Source organism: Homarus americanus, unplaced genomic scaffold (assembly GCF_018991925.1).
Source record: "Homarus americanus isolate GMGI-L3 unplaced genomic scaffold, GMGI_Hamer_2.0 scaffold24523, whole genome shotgun sequence".
In the NCBI taxonomy this organism is placed as follows: domain Eukaryota; kingdom Metazoa; phylum Arthropoda; class Malacostraca; order Decapoda; family Nephropidae; genus Homarus; species Homarus americanus.
Genome location: NW_024744357.1, coordinates 2,644,314 through 2,670,543, shown reverse-complemented (window position 1 = coordinate 2,670,543; position 26,230 = coordinate 2,644,314). Strand labels below are relative to the sequence as shown.

At 40.4% G+C, this 26,230-nt stretch overlaps 1 protein-coding gene across 2 annotated transcripts in view; it reads left to right on the top strand.

Annotated features, from left to right (window-relative positions):
• LOC121877895 (ubiquitin conjugation factor E4 B-like) overlaps positions 1 to 26,230 on the top strand; it is a 119,703-nt gene that overhangs the window by 74,571 nt on the left and 18,902 nt on the right. For both annotated transcript variants that reach the window (XM_042383841.1, XM_042383840.1), the window contains exons 19-23: positions 80 to 206; positions 6,241 to 6,325; positions 13,277 to 13,386; positions 17,895 to 18,040; positions 21,994 to 22,121. In XM_042383841.1, coding sequence (XP_042239775.1) covers positions 80 to 206; positions 6,241 to 6,325; positions 13,277 to 13,386; positions 17,895 to 18,040; positions 21,994 to 22,121 — 596 coding nt within the window. The remainder of the gene's footprint in view (positions 1 to 79; positions 207 to 6,240; positions 6,326 to 13,276; positions 13,387 to 17,894; positions 18,041 to 21,993; positions 22,122 to 26,230) is intronic.

Below are 26,230 nucleotides of genomic sequence, written 5' to 3'. Positions count from 1 at the left end.
AAATTATATTTTATTTGCTTTTGTTATATTTTATTTTAATATTGTTCACCTATAATAATTTGCCTGGTATCTCTCACAGTGGTGGAGTCAACAGGAGCAAGCAGTGAATTTTATGATAAATTTACGATACGTTACCATATTAGTGTGATATTCAAGAGCCTGTGGGAAGACAGACGTCATCGAGAAGCTCTTATAACTGAATCCAAGTAAGTGGGTCTTCCTGATATTGGGATTTGATTTTCTTTTATACAGTCAAGATTTGCTTTGTTTTATCAAATTTGTGACTGAATCAGTGTATTGGGCAACTCTTGTACCTGTCATCAAGTTTGGGGTTTCACTTTTTTTTTTTTTACGGGATTAGCCCACCCAGGCACAGGTCACTGACCCTGGCAGGGCCTGGGGAATGTAATAATATCAATAAAGAACCATATAGAAATACAAAATGAAAAAAAAGATTAAGAGTGAGAAACAATATATATGTATGTTGTGCTGTCAGTGGTAAGAGAAACAATTGAGACCCTGCAATTGTGTGTAAATAAGGCAGAAAGTCAGACGAGCAACCTGGGACTTGGCCACAATTTTCGTGACGCCATATGGCAGCAGGGTCTACCAGTAGACAATACGTTATGCTTCCAATATCTTCCCAGGCAGTAGTACCTCCCTGTTTGGTAGCTGCCTACTACCTACACATACTACCTACAGTTAGGTTCCCAGGAACCCTCCACATGTAAAACTAGAAAGCTAGAGATAGGACCTCTGAAACTGTAATCCTACCTAAATGTAATTAAGATAGGTACATAATTTTTCTGTATCATGATGTTACTCTTGATAGAGGGTCCTCCTCTAAGGGTGTGACCCTGACAGAAGAGCCTCCAGGCTGTCCTATCACTACATACCTCCTGTGCCCTTTATATATACCTCTTGTATCTTTCCTTGTTCTGTTCTTAAATAATTGTTCCTCCTTTCCCTTCCAAGATGCAAGGAATGACCCTCTACTCAATGCACTTGCTTCACTGTTGTCTCCTCGTGGATTCTTCTCAGTTGTCCTTAACATATGTGGGCCTTCCTTACCCATACCACCACCCCATGATTACACCTGCCTGCTCTGCCACTCCAGACACCTCAGTAACCTCAGATGTAACTTTTGGGGAACTCATTGCATCAGTTCAAAATTTTAGATCTTATATTTCATTGTTATAAGTTAAGATATTGATATTGAAACAGTTTATTTAACCAGAAAAACACAGATACAGAGTGGATAATAATAACAATATTAACATGGCTGAGCCAGTTGAGAACCTGAGCTCTCTTGAAGGCACCTGATACAGTATACTATACAGTCAGCCCTTAACATACGCGGGGGTTAGGTAACAGAGATACCCGTGAATGTTAAAAATCCGTGTAATATTGCTGCCCCCCCCCCCCTAAAAAATCCCTGGCCCCCCATGTCCTTATTTACCGTATATACCTGTGTGTAGTTCGAGTTTTTAAGACCAAATTATTTGGCAAAAATTGGGGGTCGACCTCTAAACGGGTAATAGTTTCGTTAGGTTGAAAAATATTTACCAGTAACTACCAGTAAACAATGGAAACGACGCACCAACGCACCATCAGCTGTGAGTGTCGGTACAGTCGCCAGGGCAGATCTCTTGCGTCATCATAGCAACCCCAAAGTAGCCAATCCATGGTATGGTATGCACAGGACGATGTAAAACATAAAGTATTCATTTTTTAAAGTTTACTTATAGATACTGTACATAAATTTTTGTTCATTACATTTGAAACATCAATCTTTGTTAATTAAATTTGATACAAAAGAAAACTACGATACCGTATTTTCATTAAAATATTACATCACAAGTATATTTTACCTTAACTGTGACTGAATGAATATATTCTCAGAAATAAATATGGAAATGTAATATTTTGGCTGAAATGACGTACATATTACTGTACAGTGGAAAGTGGGATAAAATTATGAAAACAATGACTTTCGCTTTCTTTCGTTGTTCAAAAGATTTTACCGTAATCGCTTTTCGAATGGTTTTCAGTTAAAAAACTGTTGTACTGTACTCGTACTGTATTACAATAATATTCTATCCTATCATTAGCCTTATAATCCCACAACTGAAAACCATTCGAAAAGCGATTACGGCAACATCTTTTGAACGAAAGAAAGAGAGAGAGTCATTGCTTGCGTCACAATTTTATCCCACTTTCCACTGTAATACGTACATCATTTCAGCAAAAATATTACATTTCTATGTTCTCAGAAATAAATGGTAGTTTTGTTGAAACGTAATGTACAGTATTTAATATTAAAATGCAAAAATAGCTATAAAAACAATTAATACACCCGTAATGTAATGGCTGGCATCTCCACTCGTCCCTGCTCCTGCGTCCAAGGTCACCTCACCACTCCTCCCAACTCGCTCCCTCCGCTCTCTCCTCACCCTCTGCTCCGTCACTACTGCCGACAACAAACACAAATGTTTTGTGAACAACTGCACCTCCACTTCCTATGTACAGTACTTGTACTGAACTCTACTGTGCTGTGCATTTTTACAAACAATAAACATGGCAAGAAAAGCTATTAAAAAAAAGAGATAAGAATTTCACTTTACTGTACCATACCTCTGCTCGGCGACAGGGCGGGGCTCATCGGGCTCATCGTCACTCAATTCCATAACAGGTGGTGAAGTGGGGGCAACTGTGGATTCAGCTGCTTCCTCACTGCCGCCAGCGATTGATGGTGTTGAATCTCTCCTTCGGTAACCAAAGAACATGGTGATGGGGAGTTGTCGTCTCTTTCTTTTCATTTCTTCCATGATGTTTTTGTATGGAACAAAAGCATCATCCATCCCTCGCATGAATTTCAGGGCACGCACCATGGAGGGGTCCATACTATAGGCCAGGTTTTACAGTGCCTCAATCATCCTGGTCATCTCCCCCAACTTCTCCAACGTTATTTCTTGGTGCTCTTCCTCATCCTTTTTCCCTTTCGCTTCCTCTTCCTCTTCCTTGCCTGAGTCTACTAACTCCTGTAGATCCTCCTCGGTCAGCTCAATGTCGTGTTCTTCGATTAACTCCCTAATCTCGTCCTCTGCCATGCCCTGGAAGCCTTCAACAGCCACTTTCCTCGACAGTGCCAGGGTCTTTTTCACCGCCTCTGCAATGGCTTCGTCAGGAGAAAATCCAGTGAAATCTTTCACACATTCAGGCCACAGTGATTTCCAGCAAGCATTCACTGTCTCAGGCTTCACATCCTTGAAAGATTCAGCCACCCAAGATAAGCAGTCGGCAATGTTGAAGTTCTTCTAGTACTGAAGCACATCCAGGTTTTGATCATGGTCTAAGGCTGAGTGCAGTCTGGCCATCACACGTTTACTGTAGTTAGCCTTGAACGTCTTGATAACTCCCTGGTCCATTGGCTGGATAAGTGCAGTGGTGTTGGGTGGAAGGAACAACACCTGTACCTTTTCATGCAGGAAACAATGGTGGAACCAGTTGAGAAACAGGTCGCTCGTTGTCCAGGCCTTCTTATTGTACATCCAGAAAACAGGCAGCAAGCTCATGTCGCGGTGTTTGAATGCACGCGGTTTCTTAGACTTGTATATGAAGCCTGGGCGAATGAGGTGACCCGCAGCATTGCCACAAAATAGCACGGTGCACCTGTCCTTGGCTGCCTTGAATCCTGGTGCACGGCGTTCTTCTTGGGCGATGAAAGTGCACTGTGGCGTCTTTTTCCAGAACGAACCTGTTGGAAAAGAAAATGCTCGTAGTACACTCTGTACTATTATACATACAGTATACGGTATCAAAATTGGTATAAAAATATTACACCACACTGTATGGTAAATCACTACGGAATAAAAATATAAAAGCTACTGTATAAAACTCGGACGCATTTATCCCGTTTTCTCTTACAACACAATACAGTACGTACAGTACAACAGGTATTTGAGCATTTTTAAGGTTAAATGTACAGTAGTAATTTATTGTCTTACCTGTTTCGTCCATATTCCAAACTTGTTCTGGCTTGTAACCCTGCTCCTCGAGTATTGCTTTCAACTCTGCTGGGAAAGTTTTTGCAGCCATGGTGTCTGCTGACGCAGCCTCCCCCAGTCATCTTCACATTCTTCAGGCCAAATCGACGCTTGAAATTGTCAAACCACCCCTTGCTGGCTTGGAAAGGTGTCGGAGGTGTCTCGGGTGTTGGGGTAGCAGCACTGGTACTGGGTACGGGTTCCTTAACTGCAGGCGTGAAGCGTGTGTGTAGAGACTTAGCTTTCTCCCGGATAAGGATAGAGTCCACTACTACACCTTTCCAATGCTGGTCCTCTATCCACAAAAACAAGGCATTCTCCATCTTCACCATTGCCTTCTCCCTCACTTGGCTGACATGCTTAGCACTGCGTGGAGCACTGGCACTTACAGCATCACAGATATCTTTTTCCTTTTTCTTGATGGTACGTACGGTGCTTTCGTTCACGTTGTACAGTCGCCCCACAGCAGCGAACGACATTCCCACCCTTAACTTATACAACAACTCCACCATCTCCTGCAGAGTCATCACTTTCTTCTGGCGCTTAGGGGTGGCTCCAGCTGGTGTCTTTGATGCTCTTTTAGGGGCCATGGTAAATGTGGGTAGCAAGCGTAGCAACTAAAATTTTGATGTCGACACAAGCGTGGTTACAGCGAGACTGAGTGAGAGAGCGGGGTGGCGTGACGCGCTATGCGTGTGTGAGAGGTTGCGGGAGCGGGCGGTGTCCCGTGTTCGATGCCGCGCGCGAGTTGAATGTACTTCAATTACTTCAATGTACAGAATATTCCTCCGGCGGGGCAATCCGCGTATTTGCGAATCCGTGAATGCTAAACCCGCGTATGTGAAGGGCCGACTGTACATTTATCTCAAGGAAGTATTATGTAACATTTAGTATCATCTGTACGGGTCTTCATTATCAACAAGTTTCAATTTCTCCAAATACCTTGTCTGTGATGATGTGTTTAATGAATCAATATACAGTATCCCTTTGTGTTTTCTTTATCACCACCGCCTGGTCTCTTACTGGATAACATTGTAATATTTTGTAAACGAGCTGCAGCAGTAAATAGTCGCGTCGAGTATGGCATGTTGTTGTTGACAGTTGTGACTCTATACTTACAACATGGCGGCGGGCAGAGGATCGCATTGCATTCTGGGAGTATGTGACATCATGCGAAAACTCATAATTGGCAAAGTTCTGCATAGAATCAGGTTGAGATGGTTTGTGCATGTGGAGAGAATGGATGAGACCAATTGGGTCATAAGGTGCGCAAGTCTAAATGGAGAGGAGGAGAGTCAGTGGCAGGCCAAGAATGACATGGGGAGAGGTTGTCAGAAATGACATTTGAGTTAGGAACCTGACAAGAGAGACTAAGAAACCATGTAGCATGGAGAGTTGCCATCAGGTAACGGAAGCTAACCCATGGAAGCATGGAATACAATATGGCCATAAAATGATGATAATGGTATCATGATTTTACTTACAAACACTCTTGGTTCCTGTTTCAGATAATAACCCAAGACTGCTGTACTTAATAGAGGGAGATATCAATGTGAGAACATTTTGAGAAATTTACAAATACAGGGGCCCCCAAACTCGTGGGGGTAAGGATCTCAAAATGGCCACGAATCTCCAAATCCTCGAATAACATTTGTGGACCGAGGGTGGGGGTACATTTTTACTTGTGTACAAATAAATATATATTCCCTTTATGTGTTTGCCCTTAGGACAATTATTTCTTTTACTTGTAATAAAGCACGGACTTGAGGGTAGACTCACATTTTTAATAAATTTGTTTCTGATTATTTGTGAGAGGATTTTCCAATTATTATTTATTTTTATGTGTTTTGAGTGTGTGTGTGTCTACACACACACACACACACACACACACACACACACACACACACACATATTTAAAAAACAGGTAAAGGAAATTACTGTCTCTAGAATGAATGGCTCCCTTTCCCAGCCACAAAAATGCCGGCAACTTTAAAACTACCCACAGACATTCTTGGGTACATCCAGGGTGTTATCCGCGAATAATAGAGGACCACGAAATAAAAATCCTCGAACTTGGGTGGCCCCCAGTTATGTATAAAGTAGAAGTTCTTCAAGAATTAATTCTAATACATTGTTTGCTATTGGAGTATGAATTTTAGTTTATTTACTAATAGCTAAACATCTTTTATTTTAGTACCGGAAAGGAGTTCGTGAAGTTTGTTAACTTACTGATGAATGATACAACCTTCTTGTTGGATGAATCTCTGGATGCCCTCAAGGTAAGTCTATCCTTGACTTCTTTGGGTCCCATTCTACGCAAGTCTCACTTGTCTGGCTCCTGCATTATGTATTAACCATTTTGTTGTGATACTAATTATGAATACTGCATAGGTAAAATTATCAGGAAGACATGTATTATTTCATTCCTTTTTGAATGTGGGTAGTCTACAACAGGCTTGACCAACTTATGACCTGTGGGCCAGAGTTTGGCTCATCAAAGGTGTCTATCATGCTTGCCAGCTGGTAGGCTGGCTGAAACCTTTTTTTTTTTCTGATAAAGCAGCAACATCATAACTTTATTTAACAGTTTTAGAAAGACAAAACATTGGATTTCAGGTTTTTCCCTTATTTATTTATGAGTAATCTTCCCGTTAGCTGGAATAATACCGGTAGGTGCAGAGCGGTTCCCGGTTTGAGAGATATCTGAGTTCTGGATGAATTTTCTCACACATAGTGACTTAACTGCAGTCAGAGTCAAAGAGCTGTAATTTATTTATGCAAACACCACTGTACACATGCAATATACAGTGGTCCCTCGGTTAACGAGCACAATCCGTTCCAGCAGGTTGCTCGTTAACCGAAACCATTGTTTCAATGGGTTTTTGGGTAATTGGTTCCAGCTCACCGAAAATTGCCTAAATTCAACAAAAATGGTAGAAAAGTTCACTTACTTTGAGGTGTGTATGTAGAAGGCTCCTGGATAATGATGATGATGATGATGTGCATTTGAAGTGGGAGGTGGAGGAGGAGAAGAGAAGGAAGTGGAGGTGGAGGAGAAGCATTTTACTTCTTCATGGAAGGTGAGTCACCTTCCATGAAAATGTCAGGAACCTCTGGACTGACAGATTCTCCACCATGAACATCCTCTCTCCTTCTTGAAGTGGAAGGCTGAGGGATAGCATCTTGTTCCCTCTGCCTTTTACTGAAGAAAGTGTCAATTGTGGTCTGTGGGGCATCTGTCCTCCTCACCATTAACTTTTGTTTAAAGAAGGAGACCACTGAGTCCTCAACATGACACAAAGTTAGTTCAGTTTTTCCACTTCTGGGTGCTTTGAAGCCAGTTCCCTGAACTTCTCCCAGTAGTAAATCACATCTTTCAACTGTTTAGCTGACATATGGTCATCACTTTCAATTTCCTCCTCACCACTCTCAGCCTCTACCTGTAACATCTCATCCAGTTGCTTCAAGTCATCAGGAGTAAGTTCCTCCTCATGAGACATCACAAGCTCTTCCACATCCTCCTCCCACTTAAAGGCCCAATGACTGACCGATGGACACAATCTCCTGGTCCAACTCTGTTTCTTCCTCAAATCCCTCAAAATCATGGACTACTGATGGCCACAGTGCTTTCCATGAAGAATTGAGGGATCTAGTGGAGACTTTTTGCCATGATGACACAATCAATTTTACAGCCTCCAGGAAGTTGAATTGTGTCTTCCAGAACTGTTTCAGTGTTAGTTCAGGATCATTGGAAGTTGCCTGATGACACCTCCTAAACATTTTCTTCATGTACAACTTCTTGAAGTTGCTGATCACATTCTGGTCCATTGTCTGTATGATTGATGTAGTGTTTGGAGGCAAAAACAACACTTTCACAAAGTAAAATTGATACTCCAAATTGCTGGCAAGGTCAGGGTCATGACCAGGAGCATTATCCATGAGGAGAAGAGCCTTTAAAGGGAGTTTATTGGTGGTTAGGTAGCTCTTGACAGAAGGGCAAAACACATCAACAGCCCATTCATTAAAGAGCTGTCTTGTCACCCATGCCTTACGGTTGGACTTCCAATAAACTCCAAGCTTTGTTCTTACCACTTTCTGTTGCTTGAACACCCTGGGGTTTTCAGAGTGGTAGACAAGCATAGGCTTCAGTCGGAAATCCCCTGAAGCATTGGCACCAAGCAATAGAGTGAGACGGTCTTTCATGGGTTTATGCCCAGGTAAAGAGGCTTCATCTTTGGTGGTGAATGTTCTTTTGGGCATCTTTTTCCAGAACAGCCCAGTTTCGTCCACATTGAACACTTGCTGTGGAAGATAATTTTCTTCTTCCATCAGTTTTTTAAATTCATCTAAAAACTTTGCTGCCCCTTCTTTATCAGCACTAGCAGCTTCACCATGCCTAACAACATTGGAAATGTCACTTCTTTTCTTAAATTTTTCGAACCAGTCTTTGTTGGCCCGAAAATCTTCAAATTCTGTGCCTGAAGAACCAGGTTGATCTGCCTTTAAATGTTCGTAAATCTCCCTGGCTCTTTCACAAATGAATTCAGTAGAAACTGAATCACCTTTCATCTGTTTTTCCCTAATCCAGATGTTAAGTAACCTCTCAGTTTCTGCGATTAGGGATCTACTTTTAAATACTCTTGTAGATTTGTCTCTCACTTTCACTTCTTTAAATTTGTCTTTCTGTGCAAGAATTGTCGACACAGTTGATGTCGACATGCCATATTCTTTGCTAAGCACATTTGTTCTAATGCCTTGTTCATGTTTTTTTATGATTTCCTGCTTGGTTTGGATTGAAATAGCTTTTCTTGATCTCTTAGGCCCCATGCTGGATTCAAACAATGTCAACACGTGTTTTTCAAAGTTAAACTTGTTGTAAATGAAGAATATTTTCTTTAAAATAACACTGCACTGCGCTATATATTGTCAATATGTAAAATAAATTTCAAAATGACCAATAATTTGCTTGGAAACACAGAAAAAAAGCGTTTGGTTGAAGAGAGTCTCAAGCAAGATGTTACCTCCAGTGAAAACAGAGAGAAACTAACGCCTGTTTGCTGTGTTAAGAGGCTGGATGCCACGTATTAAACTAGTCACTTTACCTTCAATTATGTTCAATAATTGTTAAAATGACTAAAAAATTGAATATTAAACTTTCAAAATTATTGAATAGTATAAACTTTGATATATACTAAAATAGTAAGGAATTTAAGCCCTAGAGCCGATTTATGTATTGGCGGACTAATACTACAGCTGGTTGACCGGCCAGTGCAAGCGAAAACATGTTGAGGTCGGCTCGTAAGAAACTCGTTAACCGAGGGGTTGCTCGTTAACCGAATTTAAGAATCTTATAGGAGGCAGCTCGTTAACCGAAATTTCGTTAACCTGGGCGCTCGTTAACCGAGGGACCACTGTATTGTAAACATTTTACAGGCAGTCCCAGAGTTAAGAACACCTGACATACGAACAGGATCCCAATACATTATATTCATAAAAAAATCTGTTAATTAAAATCCCATTTTTTATAGTAAAGCATCAATAAATCGCACTTTAATGTATCGGAATTCACATTTTTGGGACTCTTGAGGTGCTCTGGTCAACAGAAATACAAAAAAAAATTAAATTAAATAAATAAATAAATAAAAGGGGAAGATTAATATATAAAAAATTATGAAATGAACCAAACTTACTGAATACTGTACAGTGGTCTAATCAGATTTATTATAGGCCTACTGAAAACTAAGATACTTGAGTACTGAATGTAAGCAGGCTGGGGCTGATCAGGTATTGCTGCATTCATCAGGTTTATTTATTTATTGATTCAATATTATCTTCTCATATGATTGGCCTCTTATGGTTTATGGTTCATCATGATTAATATAACATCTTCAGTAATAGAGAAAATATACAATACTGTATGTACTGTAATTCATAATATGACTTCAAAATAAAAGGATACCCCCGGTAAGCTGTATCACAAGGTTATTTACTTATGATACAGTCATGTAAGGGCTTTCAGTAGGCCAGCTTTCAACAGGGGTCACAATATCACACTGTATAATATTTGACGTGAATATACTTCCTAACAACATTATTTACTAACTTTGAGTGATATATGATGACTTAGTTTAGCTACTTGTACACTTAGACAAATGATTTATGAATAAACCAGGACATATGCAGATACATAATACAAGTATTTACACCACAATAATACCTACTAAGTGATGATAAATACACTACAATAGTATTTATTAAGTGGTGATTAATACACTACAATAGTATTTATTAAGTGGTGATAAAGACACTACAATAGTATTTATTAAGTGGTGATAAATATACTACAATAGTATACACAACTCTACTGTACTAATTAACGAAGTGTTGAACACAGACGTTGCGGTAAGTCAATCAGCTGTTTGCCCTTCGTAAACAAATGACTCGTGGTGTTCAGTGTGGAATTCTTTTTTCATGAAAGTTGATTCTTTAGAATAATATTTTATCAACCTGGTACCAAATGAATTTAAATTATATGAGGATTTAGTGAAAATGCATAAAGAAGTGTTAAAGGAATCTTGTGGAAGAGACGGGGAGGGAGCCACCCACCCATACTAACACCTCCCCTCCCCTCTGCCAGCTGCTCACAGATAAACATTCGTCTTCCACATACAATATACTCCTACACTTATTTGTTCTTCTTTTTATCTTTATAGTACTGTACAGTATACAGTTTTCTCTTTATTCATAAGACAAATTCAGTGGTTACTTACCTATAACACTTTACAGTAAATAACAATCATATCGGTGACAACCAGACTTATTATGTCTGATTTTCAACCCAGAGAGTTCTGTTTCATATATTTTTTATTGTTGATGTAATATTCTTTTAATAACCTTGTTATACACTTAAAGACCTTAGTTGTTAAAGTGCACTAGTAACTGATTTTCTTTAAACAGTTTGGATAAGTAGTTTTATCTTCCCATATACTCCCTATTTTGGACTGGGTTCTGCCCCAATTAATCCGATTTATTGAGGTTCTACTGTCCTACCCTCTCTACTGCTTAACATCACTTTATTTACAGTACATGTATCCCCACATCACAGAAACTTGGGTTGTAGAAAATCACCCACACAGAATTTGTAAATTATGGCCACTAACTTCAGGGTATGGCTCATAAATTCTCTCTTTATGGAAATAGGGTAAATTTTCAACATTTTCAACACAAAAATCCTGATATAGAACAAAAGAAAAATATCACAGTAATTATAATTTATTTGTGTTGTTATCTCCCAGTGTGTACTATACGCTTGATCTCTTGACCCCAGCTCTTGGATTAGCAACAACGTATGTAGTACTATCTTAATCAAGACTGTCCAGTGTACAGTACGTATTACCCTTATTCAAGATGAGTGAAAAGAGGCCATCAAGTTCAAGTGAAAGCAGTTGTGCTACAAGAGCACATAAAGGAATTATGTTGGATATAAAACTTGATATTTTACGGAGGTTTGATGCAGAAGAAAAACTTAGCCAGATTGTAAAAACATTAGAGCTTGCTACATCTACTGTGGGTACAATATGTAAGACAAAATTAGGTCAAGTACTCAAGCAGCTACTCTAACTGCCCATATATTGTATTTTCATAGAAGTGATGTGATGCTTAATATGGGACGACTCCTGAGTGTGTGGATCAAAGACCAGACCCAATGTAAAGTGCGGATAAACACAATAATCATTCAAGAGAAGGCAAAAAGTTGACATTATGATTTTTTACAACTTTTATAGTTTTATTAAAAACAACAATAAAAGCAGTGGCTGGGCTGGTGAGTCAGAGATGTAGTTATAGCCCACCATACATACACATTCACTTCTCACACCCATGCTCTTTATTTTTCTTATTTTATAGTTTTTTTATTTCTAAGCCACATTGTTAATATAGAGAATAATTGTTAAAGAAGCCATGATCATAGTCTTTGTCATCATTGTTGTTCTTGATATAAACAATTAGTAGCATTTTAGGTTTTAAGTTGTAGCAGTTATTTAACCCATTGAGTGGTAGGAGTTTCTCTCATCTGAATAAAATTGTCTGGTGTTCGTCAGAATAAAATACCTAAGTGCATCACTACTCCTGACAGGTTTAATTCTACAAAACACCATTGCCATTTTTTATGACTATGGTTACTTAATGGTACTATACTTTGGAACCTCAATGAAAACAAAGTCAGATATTTTTTGGAGAAATAATTTATATGTCCAACTCTGGTTTTATGATAATGTAACATGCTACAGTCACACTTCATGGGCATACTTGTCAAAGGATTTCTTGTCATATCTCTCAAAACTAGGACACTGATATTATTAAGCTTAATGGTTCAACTAAGACTATATGATCCTGACTTTTGTGGGAATGGTCAGCTAATGATGGTCACCTTCCTATATAGGGATGTGGCATCTGAGAGCCTACACTAAATGCTTAATGTCTTTAGAGTTACTTCTTTGATCTTCATATACTAAGCTGTAAATGGATACCCAACTTCATAGTTAGGGAAGTGAAGGTGGCCAAGTGCAGTGCTGGTGACACCGCCCTCTTGAGTACCAAAGGATGCTGTGTCCACATTTTCTCTTAACTGCCCATCAAGCCTATGGGTCCCACTTTTATGTATTACATCCTTAAAAGAAGGTACTGCAAATTCCCATTCTAACAAAATGGATTAGGACTAAACTTCGGGTTAAATTGATTTTTTCAGACATCACTTGTCTACCCACTCAGTCATTTGTGTGCAGTTGTGTCATCTACATTTGGACCTTGTGTCATCTCTGACAGCCACATTGTGTGCTATTTACTCATTGTGGTGATCTGTGGTTTAATGATCAGCATGCTCACATTACAAGCAAGTGGTCTCAGGTTTGATCCCTAGGTAGGGTGATACTATGGGCAAGCTTCTTTGTCATCTGCCTCTGTTTTACCCAGCAGTAATTGGGGACCTGGATGTTATCCAGTTTGCAGATAATGTTCTGGGCAATGGTTAGTCAGTGCACTTGGCAAATTGTCTGGTCTTCTTGGGTTATTCCTTGATGCTGGATTATACAGTACAGCTCACCTAAAACAAATTTATGCCATGGTGGCCCTAGGGCTGGCCAGCTATCCTCACAAGAGGGACAACTATTACTATAAAGTGTTCACACAATCAGTTAACTAGTTTTGAGATTTTCTTGTTGTTTTGTTGGCAGCGTATCCATGAGGTACAAGAGGAGATGGAGAGAGGAACTTGGGCAACACAGACGCGGGAACAGCAACAGCGTCGACAGAGATTACTGGCAACTGATGAGAGGCAGTGCAGGTAAGAACCAAGTTCATCTGTAATTTTATTCCCTGGCTTATAAAGAGGATCACCATCTTCAACATCACCATTTTATGGTCATTTTCTGATGGTCATTATCTGATGGCAGCTCTCCAAGCTGCACAGCCTCTTGCTCTACAACCTCTTTCCATGTCAGTCTTGGCTTACTCCTAACTCTCCTTCCCTCCACTTCAAACTCATGCACCTCTTGACCCAATCCGTCTCATCCATTCTCTCCACCTGCCCAAACCTTCTTAACCTACCTCTGTAAAACCTCACTCATTATCTCAATACTTATCTTTGAACCTCGTGTTAAACATCCATCTCACCATTACCTATGTTTCACTGCCATGCAACATAATGCTTCTTATGCCATTTGCATACACTGTCAATAAAGACAACAGCTCTCAAAGTTTCTTCCAGCTACATCTGACTCACTAAGCAGGCTTGAACATCCCCTTCAGCACTCATCAGCACAATCCGGAGACATATCCCCATTGTCGAATGTATCCAGATTTGCAAAGGCCACTTAATTACCTATACATACAGCATACTTAAAGTCAGCAACACTCTGTAGTCAGTCATTTACACCGTTACACCTCTTGTTCACCCACCTACACTCACTGCACAGGACTTAGCAGTTTTCCACTTTCTACCAAAGGTCCTTCACCCATGCCACTAAACAATAATATTTTTTTCACCACCTTCATTATTATAATCTTTGACTCCATTCAATCCTTCCATTTTTTATTTCTCCATTACATCTTTAATGCTGTCTGCTATCAACACTAAGTTATCAGAATACAACAACTCCCAGGGCACAAATATTGTCTTAAGCACCATGATAACTGAAGGGAGCTAAAGACAGACCCTTGATGGACCCCTACTTTCTCCTCAAACTCCCCATTTACTCTCATAGTGGTTCTCGAGCCTTAATGCAGTACTAGGGCAGGATTCACACCTCAAATTTGACGGAAGCAATCTTTCAGTTTTTATAGTTGCGCTTAGCCCAGATTTCAAAAAGTCTTTGAAATATTTACACCATATCTGTAATCAATAATTAACTAATATTTACTTTGATATATGTATGTTTAGCCAGATATTTCAACCTATATTTTCTCATAGATAAAATAAAGTAAGACTGTATATACCTATAGTTTTATTGATTTACACAATACTATTTTTACAATGCACCTTTGTATGGTATGTATACAAACAGACACTGATTTATACAAACACATGCACACACACATCAACATGAATTAAATATACATAACAAGATAATTACAATGTCATAATTCTTCATGATGTCAGTTAGTTTCATCCTATGAGGATGTGTCTTAGCAAACTTGTTCACAATGTCATCAAGTTCAATGGAATAGTGAACATTCATGAGAACAAGTTCATTAAGACTATTCTGGCCCACCATATTTCTGAGATCGGTTTTGAGCCTCTTCAGTGTTGAGACAGAGCGCTCACACTCGCAGGTTGTGATGGGCATAACAGCCAGCACTGTATGGCAGCTGTCACATTAAGGAAGAGGATGTCACTTGGTATCATGACCAGCAGTTTGGTTTTACCGCCAGAGAGCCAACACAAAATTTTTGAATATACAGGGTGTAACAAAAGTCTGGTAAAGCACATTCGCTTTAATAACACATGAGTGGTTAGGTTCCGAGACACCAGGAAATTGGATTGGTCAACATGGACCTGACTCTAGACTTTTTCTTTTGGAGCCATTTGAAATCACTTGTGTACACCAACTGTCCACGAACAATTAAGTCACTGAAAAACCATATTCAAGTGGAATGTGACAAACTCAGTCTGGATACATTGCGTGCTGTCACTGAAAGTATGAAACATTGTGTTTATAACTGCTTGACACTCCATGGATTACGATTTGAACGTTTAATGAAATGAACTATGATTCTAAACTTTTGTTACACCCTGTACAAAATGAAGTTCAAAAAGCAGACGCTTCACCACCACGAAACAAAATACTGTAGATATTAAAGAAAAAAGTTACACTGTTCCCCTCCTCAGTGGAGTTACAGCAAAGGACTGACACACTCATCACTACAAAAAACTCCTTATATTCAGTACAGATTATGTCACCTCACACACTCACTTCACCTGACCCACAACACCTGAACTCCATCTGGGATTTCCCCTTGACGCATCATCGCACCAGGCGGCGGTCGCCTTGACAATGTCACGTAACACATTCGCAAATTTAGTCTAAATTGTCCTCAGATATAAGTAAACCATACATATCTCTGCCCTATGTGCCAAACCTTCAGTAAGCCGGGATCTCAATGTAAATATTGCCTTCAGATATACAGTACTTCCCTTAATTCTCTGCTGGTAAGAAATAAAATTATCAGTGATTCTAGAGCAGGTGTGTACAGGATTCTTTGTAAGGAATCTTGGTGGCAAATGTGTTACCTGCAGGGTCGGATTAACCATAAAGCTAATAAGGCTGTAGCTTTAAGCCCTCATAATATTAAGACCCTCTAGTTTTGCTTTAATTTGTGTTTCTTAAACTTAAATCTTTGTCACAAGTTTGTAACTTCACAAACTGCTTAAATAAATGCCTTTTGTTATGTTTATTAAGGCTCTACGGTTATTATATACTAGATTAAATACAGTATAGTAACTCCTTTTTATGCAAATAATATATGGTAGTTCATACTATATATGGGCCCTTTCCTCTTATCAGCCTTAGGCTCCTCACAACCTTAACCCAGCCTTGGTTACCTGACATTGTCAAAGGTGCCAGCCACATGATGCCTCAAGGGGGAATCCTAGTTGGAGTTCAGGTGATGTGAGTGTAACCTTACCTGTGACCTTCCCCTACCTCCAGGCCCCGCTCCAATTATCCCATCCCTGGGGACAGTTTGTGAAAATCGCCATTCAGATACAGAAAGTGACATCTATTGTCAAAAGCTGGTGAGCCATGCAGGTCAACACTGACAATGAGATCACATTACTGATAGGTCAACTATTTGACCGATGTATATGATACCTTTGCATCGGTCAGAATTTTTGAGTGATGCTAGTGCATTGGGTGCATTGGCCTGGATCTGGCCCTGAGTGCCATAACCACTTGAACAAGATACTACTTGACTCCTAACTTTCTGATTGCCTACTGCACTACCGAATGTGTTACCCTGGTAAAGGTCTTCTCTAAGTCTACAATTTCAAGAGTACAGCATGCACTCCCTCCCTAGATATATCTCTTGTAGTTGCCAGGCCATAAATATTGCTTCTCTGTTCCCCCTTCTTGGCATGAACTCTCTCTCTCTTGTTAATTTCTGGACCACTGTTTCCACAACTTTTATTACTTGATCAAACAACTTCATGCCCTTGTAGAGATTTTTTATTCAAGTACATCATCTTTTCCCCGGTGAGAAGTTACAATCATGGTCTTCATCCAACCTGTTGGAACAGTACATTCCATCATAGTTATATTAATTAATTTAGTCACCATCATCATACGAGCATTGTCTGACGCATTCAACATTTCAGCAGCTTTTCCAGAGCTATCAGTAGCTTTTCTGTTCTTCATTTTGTCAATTTCTTTCATCAACCATTCTCTTTCAATCCTTGTGTATTGTCCCTGTGCTGGATCTACTGCTTCTTGGATTCTTTATCATTCAAACTCATCATTCATCAGATGATCTTAGTAATTTCTCCAAACATCTTTAATTATGTCATTATCAACAAGCACATTTCTGCAGTAATTACTCATGCACTGCTCAACAACTATGTCCTTGTTTCTACCCACCATTTATCATTCTATACTGTGTACAGTACTGGCTTATTCAGCTTATCCACAAATGCACCCTTTTCACACCTCTCTACTGGCAAATTTCCAGCCCCCCCATCCCTGCCAGAGGGAAGGGAAGCTGCAACACATTCCTTCTCATTTGAAACTGGTTGTACAGAGGGGAAGGAAGGATGGTCATTTATATAATAATTAACAGATCATCCCTAGCAAACACAAGGAGCCCAGTTGAAGGGCTGAAGGACTTCCCAGTAAGTCATCCTGTTTTACAAGAGCTACCTAGTTATGGGCTCTGTCAAGAAAAGGGATCTCAGAATTAGTCATCTATTTAAGACCCCTTTAATACATGTTAAGGAGCAGGGGATGGGCCAGTACTGGATTACTTTCATCCATCACATTTTAGGGTCCATGGTTTGTGTAATTAACTCCTCCCTTATTTTCAGATAGTTTACCTTAAATTTTGCATGAGCTTTTTATATATATTTTAAAAGCATTTTGTAAGAAATTGTAAGGTCATTCTGACGTAGGTCTAGCATTTTTTTATTTGCAAAATTCTCTTTCATGTTTAGGATAGAATATATAAAGCATTAATTGATGCTTTTATAAAGTTGCAGAACATTTCAGCTGAAGCATATGAAACTTAATCTTATGTTAATATTCTCAGTGTGATGTGTCAGTAAATAATTTTTAACCATATCCCAATACTGTGCTGTACCTACAGGTCTTATCTGACTTTAGCAAGGGAGACTGTTGACATGATGCATTACCTAACAAAAGAAGTTACTGCTCCATTCTTGCGGCCAGAGCTGTGTGACAGGCTAGCAGCTATGCTCAACTTTAACCTTGCCCAGCTCTGTGGAGAAAAGTGTAAGTAGAATCATATTCAATCGAGCAGTTGACAGATGATGTACCAATTCCTATTATGTAGTAAAGTAACTCAGTTTGAATCTTCTTCAGATGTTTGGGTTTTCTAGGTTCTCTGGTTTACAGGGTTTGGGTTGTTTCATTAGTTACTGGCACTATACTGTAGTGAGTGAGTATTGGGTGCACAAGTCTTCATGGTTGATGTGATCCATATCAACTGCATTTTGCTAAATTTTTTGTGACTTGTTCCACAAGGATACCTTGTTGGGGAAATTCTTGAATCCTTACATCCTTAAGTATCATCCTGAGCATGGAAAGTTTATTCCCATCGCTCAAAACATCATGATTCTATGTAAGTCTAGGGAGAGTTTATAAGGTAAGTGTTTGTTTCCCAGTTTTATGTGGAAAGCAGACCTCCAATTTTAGGTGTTTGCTGCACAGCACCTATTTTTTGTTTATTTATTTATTTATTTATTTATTTATTTTTTTTTTTTTTTTAATCTTCCCTCTTTGATTGCTGCCTTCTTGTATTAGCCCCTGTCTCATGGCAATAACAATTATATATATTTGGGTTAATACATTTAGTTAATATAATCCAATCATCCCACTGTAATTTTTCATAAGCTGTGTGTTGCCATGTGCTGTTTACGTGAGGGAAAATTCCTCTATCAGTAGGCCGACCTTGAGAATGTAGGGTTAGCCCAACTTCTCCTTCAGAGCTCCCCTCACAGGCACCAGTTCTCACAAGGAGCAGTCCTCACTTGAAGCTCACGAGAATCGGACGGGTGACCTAATTCAGTCAAGCTGAGCCCCCGTCCTTAACTAACACTCACAGCTTAGTGTTAATTACAGTGCATCTACTAATAGATTATGACCAATATAGTTTTATCAATAATGGAGAAAAGACCATTTTGGGTTTGTAACTTAACCCCTCAACTTATTTATATATAAGCCAAGTTAAAGGAACTCTACCCAAAGCTTATATATAAAGGTGGCAGCGCTGGGATAAGTTAGAAACCCTAAATGGTCTTTTCTCTTAATTATGGGTTGCTTCAAGCTGGTCCCAAATTAAAAGTCTGTGCTTCCTCCTGAAAGGCATTTTTCTAACAGAGCCAGTGTGAAATGGACCAAATCTCAACCACCTCCCTGGAATGGCCTTGGAGGCTGGCTAGAGTGAGTGGGTAAACTTGGTTTGCAATACATTAATACCCCGGTTAGCACTACCCCATAGAGCGCTGTTTTGTTATAGCGCTCTTGCTTTCATTTTGGAACTCTATGTGAAAAGAAACCCCATAATACTGTAGTGGTCAAAAGTCAAGAGTCCAAACACTCACAACACACAAAGAGCAGATCTCTTTGTTTTTACATACTCAGCCAATCAGCGTCAAGCCTTTTGTTTATTGTACAGTGCAAATTTGCTGCTTACACTGTGGACACTTTCTTGTTGACTAACTGATTTTTTTATATTAGTGACTGTTTTTTACTCATTATGTCTGGAAAACGGCCTGCAAGCTTTAATGCTGCTAGTGCATCTAAAATACCACGGAAATGTATCTCCTGGGATGTAAAATTAAGTGTTGAGGTGGTGGGAAGCTGGTGAGCATCAGGCGGATGTCGGTGCTGCTTTCAGCTTGGTTACATTGACTGTTGGAACCATTATTAAGAATGCAAACAAGATAAAAGCTTGAGCCATGACAACCATGAGTTTGTTATATTAAGTGTGGGTCTTATTGTTTGACGTGTGTGGTTAAATGAAGCACTATGTGTGGTGGTGGGTTGGAGATCAGCTGCTGATCACCTCCACCTTTCTTCTTTCTCACTCCACATTTTCAAATGCAATGTAGCATGATGCTAATGGATACAATATTACTCATTTATTCTTATATTCAATTTTGTGGGTAGATCTTTGGCTGACTGTACAGTACAGCTTTGCCCTTAGGACAGTGTAGTGTTCCCAAAGAAACATTAGGCGCGAATTTTAAAATATGATGCGCCAGATTGACTCGCGCAAAATAGGAAAGATTTGCTTTGAATTAAAACATTTTCCTTAATTGTAGGTGTCGCTTTAAATCCATAATCTTAAATTGAATCGCTTTAAATCGACGTTCTACTGTATTGTCAAATGAGATGCAATCTGCTTGGGGGAAAAAATAGCAGATGTCATTTCACACTCGTATGGCTTCAGGCAAGCCAAAATCTCTAACCTTTCATTTCAGTGATGGTTATCACAGATTACTACATCACCCTTAACGGCAGGGATGGGGAAACTGTGGCCTTGGGCCATTTTGACCTGCAAAGGTCTCAGGGTGGCCCGTAACCATACTCGAGTTCATTTAGTCCCCCCTGCCCCCTCTCTCTCTTAATGGGAGACTCAGGTGGGGATAGAATTTGTCGATAGAGTTGGACGAAATTTAGAGGATGTATAGAAACTCTGAGTATTATAAGACTAAGTCATAATAACGGAACTGCATTGGGAAGATATTCCAGGGTAGCGGTCTTACCTATTAAATCTGCATAGATTATTATTAACACCTTTGGGGTATTCATACGCAAAATCGCACATGATCTAAATTATCGCTTTAAGGTTTTCATATGCAAATTTGCATAGGAAGTCAAAAATTAAAATGAAATAATTTTATGTTTGTGTGTGAACGTTAGACATGCAAGACGCACATTTGGCAATGTCAACGTGATCTGGCAACTACTGTATATAGACGGCACTCCAAGGTCACCACACCAGTCTCCATTTTTTGCTTAAAGGACCCAGGATATAACGTTGACCCACATTTCCCACGTATTTTCAATCGCCTTGAGTTGATTACTTCTGCATCACAGTGATTTCATTGATTTATAACAATGTTGTGAAAGTTTTGAACCATTTCTTGTGTTGTTGGTGAAGGTGGAGGCCGAGGAAAACGTAAAAAGTTTAAGGCGATAGTGTGGTGCCTCTTGATGTTTCTACCACTGTCCCTGGCCATTCTAGCATAAGTGATCGTTTGTCTGGCCCTTCAACAAGCAGTCCTAGTATGACTCAGTACAATACAGTATGTACAATTATTTTTTGTGCCCTGAGGGAAAAAATTAATAATCTGTACTCAACCTGGTCACGCTCATGAGAATGCAAAGTTTACACTACTATTACCTAGTAAAATATTCATTTTTCAAAATTTTTCTACAATCATTACTTTTTCCTTAATATGTACACTTTATAACGGAATGAGGTTCATATTGCAATCACATGAAATACAAAGGTTTATAGTGATGTATGAACATTTTCATTAAGCATAAAAAAAAATATTATCTACTCGCGCTTGTGTATAAAAATAATTATTTTATCATTATTACTCATATAAAACTGTGAGTAGATAATTTATTTACAAAGCTAATGTAATAATTCCCACCTTATCTCAAAATACAGGGTTGCTATGACTCATTATGTACAATTATCTCTCGTGTGGTGCCATCAAGTGCGGTGAGGTGAGTAACAGGCCAGATCCCGAGCGTCTCATGGGAGAGCGCCGACCAAAACCCAATGGTGTTAACACTGAAAATAATAGGTGGCCCCTGAAGGGCTCTTATACTGTAACTTCAATGTTACCTAAAAATTTTCCCACCCCTGGACTAGGGGATTACTGGGGAAACCTTGAAGAGCTGGGGGGTACAAGTCATGGATCACTTCTCACTGGCTCTAATATTTTTACACAGGTGCTCGCTTACCTGTGACTTAAATTCTAATTCTGCCTCTCTGATTTATTTATGAGAGTCTGCAGGAAATTTATTACCCATTTTCAAGAGAAGCACTCAAGGTTAGTTGCTGCCCTCTTGTAACAGAATCAGTTACTACTTCAAATCAACCCCTCACCTTGGTCTGACTCAAAAGATGTTTTAGAAGACAGCACAAGTGTTGAGAGTAGCAGTAATGTTATGAATTCTGAAATTTTATCTTATCTTTTAAGGTGGCAACTTGAAGGTGAGACAAGCAGATAAGTATGGGTGGGAGCCCCGAAAACTTCTGGAGCAGCTGGTGGACATCTACCTACACTTAGACTCAGATAGGTTTTATGAGTCTATTGCTAATGATGAGGTGAGTGCTAAAGACAAAATTTCATCAGAATATCTTCTAAATTAATCATTTATTTATGTTTTCTTCTTTTTAATTTTTGTGTTATGCTAATCCTGAAGTACCAAAAATACTCTGATGTCATTAGAGGTAAACAGGACACAGGTTCACTCTTACTAGCTTTTGCTCACTATTATGCTGAGTGGTCAAAGGCAAACACAGACCATCCATTTATTTGCTTGGATGTTCCATTCTACAACAAGGACTAAATATGTTGGTTTTGTTTGTCATGCTCTGTATTCATTCATGCTGTCCTTCACCTTCATACTGGACTCCATAAGGATAGCCCTCTTTATGGTGGTATCCTAAAAAGGGAAAACGCTGAAGGATTTGTTGCTTCTGTGCAAGAACACTGATAACTTGGTCCACTTTTGTTGACATTGGCTACCAAAAATACCACATTTATCATTTTATCAGACTCGGTCATACTGTCAAGGACATGCTCGGATCTTGCTCCATTGATATTGGCAGTTTAGTATTTCTTATACTTGTGTGCGTTTACTACTACTGTACTAATACTTATTTTCTTTTTCTTTTTTAATTTGGCCTCCAGCCTCCCCCAATTGCCACACCTTTGCCACCATTTTATTACCTTAAAATTAACTATCCTAATACATAAGTAGCTACCCTAGCTGCATTGAGTTAGTTGAGCCACAGATCTATGCGGCATTCAGTGACTGTTGCCTCAAAGTCGATATCTGCGACTGTTGTCGGCTTTGGGGTCGATGCTCTCATTCCCCTAAGGCAAAGCAATGCAGACCTAAGCAGAAAGAAGGACAGTCGACATCTCAACCAGGCTGTAACATAACTTTTGGGCTGCTGCTTCCATTCAGATAATACCTCCGCAAGTCTGGCATAGAAGCGTCTTGCACTTGGTCCCATCCCTCCAGAGGTTGTGAACATCAGAGGAGTGAAGCTGCCTTGATCAACGTTCTGAATTCTCTTCCCTTATGCCCTTATCTTGTCGTTCTCGTTCCTCCTGTGTGCAGCATCGAGAGCTAGGTTGCGATGACATGCGGCCATGGGATAAAAAATCTTTGTCAAAAAAGGCTCGCGTCCAGAATCCTCGACCACTGACATCCACGCACGCTTCATTGGATGTGTTTGAAGTCCTGTGACGGAGGTTCTCACCGTCCAATGGAAGGAGGGGCGGTTCCACTACTATACTACTACTACTACTTTTTTTTATTATTTTTTTAATAATAAATGGCCTCCAGCCTCCCCCAATACCCATACTTTGGCCACCATTTTATTACCTTAATATTAAATATCCTAATACATAAGTAGCTATCCTAGCTGTGTTGAGTTAGTTGAGCCGCAGATCTATGCGGCATTCAGTGACTGTAGCCTCATAGTCAATATCTGCAACTGTTGTCGGCTTTGGGGCCAATGCTCTTGTTCCCCTGAGGCAGAGCAAAGCCGACCGAAGGAGAGAGAAGGACAGTCGACATCTCATCCAGGCTGTAACATAACTTTTGAGCTGCTGCTTCTGTTCGGACATCACCTCCGTGAGTCTGGCGTAGAAGCATCTTGCACTTGGTCCCATCCCACCAGAGGTTGTGAACACTAGAGGAGTGAAGCTGCCTTGATCAACGTTCTGAATTCTCTTCCCTTATGCCCTTATCTTGTCGTTCTCGTTCCTCCTGTGTGCAGCATTGAGAGCTAAGTTATGGTGACATGCGGCCATGGGATCAAAAATCCTGATGTCGAAGAAGGCTCGCTGTCCCCGCGTCCAGAATCCTCGAGCACTGACGTCAACACGGGCTTCGTTGGATGTGTTTGAAGTCCTGTGACGGAGGTTCTCACCGTCCAATGGATGGAGGGTCGGTTCAACCCTGACATCACGGCATATTTCCTTCAACATATTTGCTGTGAGATGCCTTACTTCGTCATGCCTCATGCATATGAAGCCCCCTTTGTTGCACACCATGGTGTGATCAACGTCATAGGAAGAGCCACACACGCATTGGGAGGACAAACCTTCTATTGGCCTACCGTACCTTAAAGCATTGGCATCTGTAAATTCTTGTTTATTGAGACTGAAACCAGTTGCCCTTATTGGTAACGTAGTTAACCAGTTCGAGACACCCACCTCCTGCACAATAGCTACTTTTCTTTTTCAAATTCTCTGGTGCTTGCAGCAACAGGTGCTGCAACATATCACTTTGGCCGTGCTGTCGTTCTGTCGTAATGGACCTTCGAATCTTGTTTACTTAACTGGTATCCACCTCCCCTGTTGCGTTCTGAGCTATTATGTGGTCCGTGAGGGCTGCTGTCAGCTTAACTGAGTTTTGATGTTCAGTGGCAGCAACCTCCTCTGGAATGGTCAATCCCATTCCTCCCAGTCTCGGTGGTAATGCAAGGAGTGATTTTCCTGCTGGAGTTAAGTGAGGGTGTTTCACTAATTTGGGAATGAAATTGATACTGATAGCTTCTTCCAGAGGGTGGAGGAGGGGTCCGATATCAGCGATAGTGCGCATCAGGTAGTTCCAGCGATGCTTGACTCCATGGGTGAATGCCGCAAAAGCCGCATGTGGCTCTGTGTTAGCAATCTCATACAGAGCTTGGATTTCCCTAACCCGCTCATTCACCTTTCCCCTTACGTACTCGGTCTTGAAGTCCATCGTGCTGATTACTGCGCCTAGGTGTCTTTGGCCATCCTTTGTTATTTTGACCTCACTTCCACCGAACACCTCCATTGCCCGTTCATAATGTTCTGGCTTCACAATGAGGAAGGACTTGCTGGCGTTTGGGGGGTACCCTGTTTGTGGGCCTCGTGATGTTACCAGGTCCCACCAGTTTTTGAAGTCCTCCACTTTTCCTGCTCCTGTAACGTCATCAGCGTACGCCACTTGCTTGACCTCAGTTGTTTCAAATTTTATTATGTGTTGGAGCATGGATAGGCCTATTGCGTACATTGCCATTGCAACAGGGTCCCCCTGCGTTGTTCCCTCAGTTGACTGTATGATGGTATCACCTCTTAGAGCCTTGTTGTTTGCTATATAAAGGTCTGACGGATTCCTATAGGAGTTTTCAACATACATTGCAAAGCTTGGACACTTGATCTTGATGTTGTGCAGTGCGGCCTTGCGGTTAAGTATGTTGAACACATGACGCCACGCATGACGAATCGTTGCCACAGATAGCTGCCCTCATGCCTCCACCAAGAAATCAACGGCCTTCTTCACATTAAACAGTTTCCAGAACTGCTTGACTCGCACTTCATGGTCAGCCAAATCTTGTTCGTGATCCTCGTCCTTGCTCTCACTATCGGTGCCACTCTCTAGGTTCTGCAGTTCATCCTTGGTGTTGGTGAAGTCGTTCAGGAGCCAAAACTTCTTGGCGGAGAAAGCAGCCTTCATGTTGCTAATCAACTCCTGATCCATGGGCTGGATTAACGACGTAGTGTTAGCGGGAAGGAAGACCACTTTTACGTTGGGGTGATGATCCAGCAAAAGGGGCGAGTGTCCTGGTGCGTTAATGAGGAGCAACAAAATGTTGAATGGCATACTATTTTGCACGCAGAATTTCTTGACATCAGGAACGAGACAGTTGTCAAACCAGGTGAGGGACAGACCAGAGAACATTCACGCCTTCCCTGAGGTTAGCCAGTGGACATTTAACTTGCTCATGTCCATATTCTTGTAGGCATGCGGCTTGTGGGCTTTGTGGATCACAGACAACTTCAGCTTAGCAGTGCCGGAGGCATTGGTGGTGAACAGTACTGTGATGCGCTCCTTCTGCATTTTGCTCCCCCGACACATTCTCGCAGACTCGACTACGAAGGTCTTAGATGGCAATTTCTTCCAGTACAACCCTGATTCATCCATATTGAACACTTGGTCGTCGGTGTACTGTCCTTCCTCCATAATTTTCCGTAAAAATGGGGGAAAATTCATGGCGGCAGCCCAGTCGGCACTTGCTCCTTCTCCCACTATCTCAATATTCATGATCTCGTTGCGTCGTTTAAAACCTTGCAGCCACCCAGCGGAAGCAGTGAAGGACTTGGGCTCTGCAACTCCCATTTTTCTTGCTACTGATTTGTGGAGTTCTCGGGCATAGTCCTGCACTGC